Genomic DNA, 7,773 nt, shown 5'->3' with positions numbered 1-7,773 from the left:
ACAACAAACTGATACGAAAACCATACAGTTTTGAAGGTCACTTTCAAAATGTACCTCAACCTTACAATAAACAGCTAAAAGAAGAAGCAATCGCTATATACTTTGTCTAGTACACAGATAAGAAGTAATATACATACTTTGCCTACAGTATACATTTGTGTTAAGTGAAGTAACATTCGTACTTTGAATAGCACATACAGTAAGCAAAACAATATTTTCCTTTCGACATAATTAACAATATAAGTAAAAGTAAACAACGCTGGGAGGTGTGTCCCATCCGTTTCAAAAAAAATCCAAGCCGTGGCCCGTCTGTGCGATACAGACTAGGCTCACCGCCGCTTTGCACTTTTACTTTGAGAGCTTTGGTACAGCGCGTGATGTGGGAACTCTCGCCTGCTCACAGTAGAAGTGCATATCTAAATCGGTTGTACCGTGGGGGGGGGGGGTGTTCTGTGTGGTGCGTTATCTTCTTGTGCGTGTCTATTGTATGTGTGAATAAATATATATGGGAATGCGAAGAATGCGATGAGAAGACTCCTTGATTAATCTCAGATAGACGTGGTCAACTCGGCCTCCTAATGTGGCCCGGGTGTATTTTAACAATACTTTGCTAGCCCATACACCGAGATACTATTTCTTCTCAAGCCCAACCTTCCTCTCGACTCAATCCGAGCCAAAGCAAACCCAGGTGCCGTACTAGTCAATTAAAGTACGAGGGTCCTAATCCCGAGCCGGAATAGCTCCAATCCACACTATGTGCCAATGCCTGCTGTTTGGATGTATCTTGCCACTGCGTCTGCGAGCTCCTCCTTTTCACACTACCATAGGGGTTTTCAATGTAGATATCCGGCCTTTTCGCAGTATAAGTATCCGATCTCTGATGTCCTTGCACACGCGAATATGCCAATGGTCTCGAATCCGTGGGTGCAAAGTCGGTGTTTGCGTACGTGTAATCAGCGGCATACGTATTTTCTGCATTCCCGAAGGAAGTGTAACCATGCGGGTCCACTCTCGACGTCCTCCTGTCCAAACCACTATTATTGGGACGTTCCCACCGAGGGTTGTCCGGCATATGACCGTCGCTAGGCAACTCCGGTTGATGGTTATTAGCACCTGACGACCACTGCTGGTACACGTTATCGTTGCCGGCAAATCCGCTATCCGTGCTGCAATGCTTCTGCCTGTGTTCATTACCACCCACAAGCACTCCGCTGTCACTGCGATATATGTCATTACCTTGCAAGTGACTGTCACTTTGTGTATAATGTGCATCAACAATGGGTGGGTAGTCCGCATAATCGGCATACACGTACGCATCGTGTCGGTACTCCGTACTGTCGTGTCTGTAAACGTTTACATCTTGTAGAGGCGACCAACGCGCACCATAGACAGCCTCCATACTGGGAGAAACATAGGGAGGTGTTCTATTGATAGGATTAACCTCGTATGTCTGATCGGCCTTGATCTGCTCTTGTTCCGTAATTCTGATCCACGAACTCAATGTCCGCCTAGCATCGTCTGCTTCTACATCACTAGACGAAAGGCTGTAGTTGGTCGCACGTAGCAGTTCAAGTTCCATCTGATTGATATCTGCTGTGGTTATGTCTGACATCTCAGCCCATAGACTGTTGACTGTTGGAATGTCGTACAAAAATTTCGTGGCCACCATCATGCACACGACACTGATCTGCACGCTACATTTCTCAGCATTGAACCCGCATTCATCAAAGCGTGTTTTCAAGCGTTTCAAATACACCATGGTAACTATAAGGGCTGATTCACACACATCGAAGTATTTCATCAGTTTGGTGACAAGATTCAACAGGTCTAACTTGTACGCCTGGCTGCATTCTTGCTCCCAGAGCGCTAAAGTATACTCGACGAAAGCGGCTGTGAAGAGAGAAAAATATACACAAAATTAGTTATAAAGACATATATCAGCTAAACGAATCCTAATATAACATTGATGCAGGAAGAACACGAAGATAAGTTGATCACGGAATATGAAACGAAAGACTTACGTGCTAGGTGGAAACACGGACCCGTCGAATCTAAGAATTGGGAGTTGACGTCTTCGTGTGCACGAGATGTGTGGCCTTCATAGGCCTCCACATCGGCATGTGTATTCCATTCATTGTTGTATCTACTATTCGGCTGAGCATTGTTGTAGTATTGATCTGTGTGAGGGTACTGGTCTGATTGCGCCGTCAAAGTGTGGTAAACATTAGATTGCGCTTCGGTTTGGGCAACCTGACCTTCTGAGTGATACCGATCGGGTGCGTAGTACTGATTGCCTACACTCGGGGATGTGAGATCCACGTCATGGCTATAACCACGTGCATGATGTTGAAGGCTGATCATATTGTTTTGTAGTCACAAAGTGACATTGTCCAAGGTTAATAGTTAGCGATTGCTAACGTGATGACTGCGTCGTCAAGAAGGTAGATAGCGTGTCCTAGCTTGTCTCTAGATAAGCTCTTCCAATCTGTCACAACGAGTAACACTACGGCTACTGTCGGGTACGTATGGAAGTGGAGGCTGTTATAACCTTATGTGTCTATGTATGTAATGATATCGTAACGGATGTTACGGACTACCGGAGAAGTGCTATACGCACACGGCTGCGAAGTGTTCATGTTCCAAAATTCAACACGCAGCGCACAAAGGGCCGCCAATATTTTCGATACATCATTTTTTTCTTCAAATTCTCCTGGGCCAAGCAAATCCACCACATTGCACACGAAAGTCCAAATAAATAAAACTATTGCAATTTCTTAACCTGAACCGAACCGAAAGTAGGTATTTTTTAATATTTTGTTTTTATTCAACTTCGAGACATGGACCCTTCATTTCTGTATGCCCGTTGTTTGTTTTAAATACATACAGCGAATATGAAATATAGTATATTCCGAACCGCATTGCAAATAACATCTTTCTAATGTTTTTAATTACTGCCGAACTCTGCAAATTGTGGCCAGGTGACACACCGTGACACCGAGTGGCAGATTCAAAGATACGCGCGCTGATAATCGCAGATATTTTGCAATAAAAAACTACCCAATTTAAAACCCCGACAATCAGACCCGGCAAAATAACAGAGCTTTTTGTACCTCTGCCACTAATTGTTTTGATAATCTGATCTGTTGTCTGTGAAGAGTTCCGACTTTGCTAGTAGTTTCGGTTTCTCTTCGTTCTCGCAGGCTCTCCACTCGCGCATTCTCGTGGAGACTCGTTTTCCGCGGTAATCAACAAGTTGCAAAATGGAACAATCCCAATTCTCACGCACAGTAATGCTAAATTTAAATTTTAATATGACACAATTGTTGTATGATTCATGGACCGCCCTGTTTTTTTTGAAGGGGGCGGGGTTAGCTCTAGAGAGAGAATTGGGTTGACACGACCTATTTATTGTACTTTCTATAAATACGTTTTTGTTTTTGTTTTAAAAGTTCATGTTGGCGTTGTGGTACGTATTTTTTTATTTAAAAACGTAGCCCCCACAAATCACACATATTTTACATAATGAAATGGGAATGAGAAGTGGAAACCTTTCACAATCACCATGCCAAAATTATGGAACCCGAACAAAAACAGGAACATGTCGGTTGTCGGGTCGAGAGTGACGAGACTCGAGCATAGCCTACTTTAAAAAAGACAGCAAGTTAAGAATATCGAGATATTTATGCTTGCGAATCGCGGCTGTGAAAAAAAATTGTATATTGTACCCCGAACCCTCGATACCCGTACAACGGTCGGTCGGTACTAATAAATATTTCATTTGTTTTTTTGAAAACAACTATCCTTAGAAAATGTTTTATTTATATCTTATATATATTGGGTCAGATTGTCACATGTTATTTAATTTTGTCCATGATCCACTCAAACTCAACTCTCAATGTCCCAACCAAACTATTGTTACGTCTATTTACCAGTCAACTTCCCGAGACTCAAAGAGTCACGGACTCATCACAAGGCCGAAGCCCATGGCCAAAGGTCACCGTAGGCATTTACACCACACACAAGTGCAAGCCGTTTATCTCCAACCAATCAGCACTCTGTTGCTAATTAAATTAATTTGTAGAAAATTGCAGTGTACCACACCCCTCGGTCTATAGCCTTAGGCTACGCACGGCGCACCAAAAAAGAAAAGTGACAAAGGAACAAATGATGGAAACAAATATTGCTGTTTATAAAAAATGGGGGAGCTTGAGTAGGTCGAGACCTGTTGAGAGTTTGAGACCAGTTGGGGCAGACACGGGCTTTAAAACACTCTCTGATCTGTCTCACACTCTACTCTCTCAGACAGTAGAGAGAGGGGGGAGTGTAGTATTATTAGTCTTTCTCCACTCTCTCTAGTAGAGACTACTAGAGCGAGATCACCCGGGGCCCAGAATCCTCACATGGTGGTTTGTTAATTATTACAGGCCTCTTTAGCTATTGTTTCGATGTTTGATGGTTTTAACATATGTATAATTAAATAATTGCATCTCTATCACCATGTATTTATCACCAACTTTAGATGGGTTTAATGGCACACAGAGCTCGAAGATTTCGAAATGTATTTACTTGTTCATCTATTTGTTTGATTTCAGAAGGCTATGATCTATTTTAAAAACTGTGTAGATATTCGAAGCCGATGTCCGTTTAGTTAAATATGCTGCAGGCAATTTCACCCATCTCGCCAGGTGGACTGCGCGAAAATAAATACTTGTCTTAGTTCAACTGTGTCTGTGTGTGCTCTAGCTGCTAAATGTGGTCTGTAGAATACACACGAGCTTTCGTCTGTAGCTGTTGTCTGCTTATTGCTTTGGTCGTTGTGCTCGCTATCTGAAATGAAGGAGACCATTAAAACAAAGGAGTGTCTCCAGCGGTTGACTTGCGGATAATTATGGTTGAAACTAAGCCAAATAAAGAATCATCGAATAAGCACTTTTCTTTAGATGCATTCATACAGCGCTGTTGCGCTCGGATACAAATCAATGCTATTATTCGTAATTCGACGCCTCTACCTATAGGTCAACTACACACCTGCAATATGTGTGCACCGATCAGAAGTTAATGTGCAGTCTCAAAAAGCTAAAGAGGATACAAGAGAATACGCAATTAGCGTGTACCAATTACTATCGGCAGGTTTAAATACTCCCCAGCTGCGATGTTGATTCTCCAGGAGGATCCATTAAATAATCTCATCTTTATTCCAATGGTCTGATTGATAATCCTAGGCATTCACAAGGATTGTTGTAACAAACACTCGCACTAGCAGATCCAGCACGTGATATAATTATGGCAACCAAACGCAAAGCTCAATTCGATTTCTTTTGAGCTGTGACACCTTCTTGTTTGTACTCCCACGACGTCACGGGCACGAACGATCCCCAGAAGTCATCATCCTCTCGCAGCAGATTGGGATACAGCCAGAAGTACGTATTACCGCCCGTGCAGGTCCAGACAATACCAAACGTGATCAAGCGCAGAATGCAAGTAGCGAAGAAGATCAGAATGAGACCAATAGCAGCCATGGACAGGTAGTACACGCCGTCTCGCATAAACTGTGGCCACAGAGGGAACAGGGTACCCGCAAACACGGCAGTCAGCACACAGACACCTGGTATAGGGTGGAGGAGAGTGGTCGAGGGTTTAGGGTTTACAGTGTTGTAGGGTGTAGGAGAGTGGTCGATTGGTGTACGGATGATTTCGAGCTGAGACAGTCAAGAGAATAGGTACACACAATACGCTGATGAATACGTAAAGATGAATCAGGAGATGCTCACACAGAAGTATCACTACACACACTACTTTGACGCATGCATAGCCTTAGATTCCTTCCTGAGCCTGGGTATGTAAGCCCTAAGTTACTCGAGAATAGTGCGGTCATGACAAAGCTAGAAGTTATCACAGGGCCATTAAAGTCTGTGAGCAACTCGCACATCAGAGGATGACCGTAGTGTATTGGCGGGCTTAAGGTCGCCTGAACCCTAAAACCTTAATTGCCCATAAGGAGCTTCACGCGGCGGCTGCAACCGCAGCCGGGATATTGTACTATGTACGCTTACAGCTATGTCGACAACCCATCATGTCGACTGCGACTATAACTAAGGCTGAATGTGTGCTAATAAACATTAGCAACCGAGCAAAGACCCTATCACTACACCGTGGTACCCGGAAACTTACCGAGTGCTGTGTTCAGCCACTTCTGAATGTCAAAGGTCCAGATGTAGGGTGTTTGGTCACAGACAAACACCTGCTTGGAGATATGTATGGGCTGTAGCTTCTTCGCACCCGATCCAGTCTTGATTTTCTCGGCTTGGTGGAAATACTCGCCCTTCCTTAGCAATCTGGATAGGCACGCGAGTCGGTGTAGATGGCTTAGTAAACGACTCGAGATGCGCAGTAGCAACAATGTCAGTGAACATACGATAGTTCATAGCTGGCGTACGGGCTATACAACCCACATAGATGGTGCATTGTAGGATTCAACCCAGTTTATCACTCCAAAGCAAACAGCATAGATAGTCTGGGCAGTGAACACGGCACTACCGATCTGTTCGGTCCTTTCTCTCACACACGCATAGACAGCACTACATCACAAACACCAGCGGACAGACTGTAGTTCACAGATGCCGTAGTCACGTGATACCGTGCTAGAAAGAATGTGGAGTACGCGACGCCTGTGCACAAGCAGAATGTAATCCGTTTCTATTTAGGGTTTAGGGTTTGAGGGTTTAGGGTTTGAGGGTTTACTCATACATACCATACAAGTAGCTTAGTTCTCTCTATATACTTTAAACATATAGTCCGTGTGTATTCGAAACACACGCGCACAAACATACACTCACTGATTTGGCAAGCACACACACACACATCATATGAAACTTTTTAAGCTCATAGCCAACAAACAGACCCATTCAGTTAATCTTATGGATGCACGTGTGGGATAGATGTACAAAACGAAAGGCATACAAGTCTTGCCATGTATATATAAGTACATACAATATTATATATACAAATCTCATCCCAACAGTCTTGTCACATAATATATAAGTATATACAAGTCTTATATATATAAATCTCATCCAACAGTCTTGTCACGTATATATATAAGTATATATAAGTCTTATATGTATAAATCGCCAACAGTCTGGTCACGTATATATGAGTATACATAAGTCGTACATATACTACAGACAATGTACGCACTATAGTTTCGTATACGTAATACAAATCGCATCCAACCCCACAGCCACAGCCACAGCCACAGCCACAGCCACAGCCACACAGAGAGCTTACGGGCATGACAATTGCCTATGCCGATATACATGCAATACACCAACCAAACCGATACGCGCAAACATACACACAATCGAAACAGTCCTCCTATATCGAGGCGTAGAATTTCAACTCCGATTTGGCCCCTAAAACCCCGCATTGCATCCATTAAAAGACCACACCGCTTCCATCGGATACCCACCTCTCCATCATATATATGGCGCCAGCCTTCCTCTTGATACCAAACTTTTCAGACTTAGCCAGACATTTGACAGCTGCTAGGCCTCGGAAGTACTCGCATCGCTTCTCCTGTGTGGCACTCCATTCTGTGCGTACATTCTTGCGCAAGTAAGTCACAACGGGCACCAGATCCGCTTCATCCAGCTCAGCTTTCTGGAATGGGATGAGATAGGATAGGATAAGAGAAGATAAGATAAGAAAGTAAGGATAGGATATATATATATATATATATATGTAGATACAACTAAATATTCATATAAATATATA

The 7,773-nt window shown here is 43.3% G+C and overlaps 2 protein-coding genes across 2 annotated transcripts; both read right to left on the bottom strand.

Annotated features, from left to right (window-relative positions):
- Positions 1-292: 292 nt before the first annotated feature.
- Positions 293-2,709, bottom strand: SARC_05219 (hypothetical protein). The gene is made up of 2 exons (XM_014300920.1): positions 2,022-2,709; positions 293-1,890 (listed from the first exon to the last, which is right to left on the bottom strand). Exons 1-2 carry the CDS (start codon positions 2,359-2,361, stop codon positions 701-703), a joined length of 1,530 nt encoding a protein of 509 aa, XP_014156395.1. The 5' UTR covers positions 2,362-2,709; the 3' UTR covers positions 293-700.
- A 2,594-nt stretch (positions 2,710-5,303) lies between these two features.
- On the bottom strand, positions 5,304-5,605 carry SARC_05218 (hypothetical protein; the record flags this gene model as incomplete). The annotated part of the gene is made up of 1 exon (XM_014300919.1): positions 5,304-5,605. A coding segment is annotated over one exon (302 nt), but the record flags the coding sequence as incomplete, so codon positions are not given.
- Between the last annotated feature and the right edge of the window lie 2,168 nt (positions 5,606-7,773).

The sequence above is a fragment of the Sphaeroforma arctica genome, assembly GCF_001186125.1.
Source record: "Sphaeroforma arctica JP610 unplaced genomic scaffold supercont1.325, whole genome shotgun sequence".
NCBI lineage: Eukaryota > Ichthyosporea > Ichthyophonida > Sphaeroforma > Sphaeroforma arctica.
This window is presented reverse-complemented; position numbering and strand designations above follow the sequence as displayed.

Excerpts from the sequence above, each read along its gene's own strand:
- SARC_05219 (XM_014300920.1), bottom strand. The coding sequence starts at position 2,361 with ATGATCAGCCTTCAACATCATGCACGTGGTTATAGCCATGACGTGGAT. Across the intron at positions 1,891-2,021 it reads TCCGTGTTTCCACCTAGCAC|CCGCTTTCGTCGAGTATACT; the intron begins GTAAGTCTTTCG and ends CTCTCTTCACAG.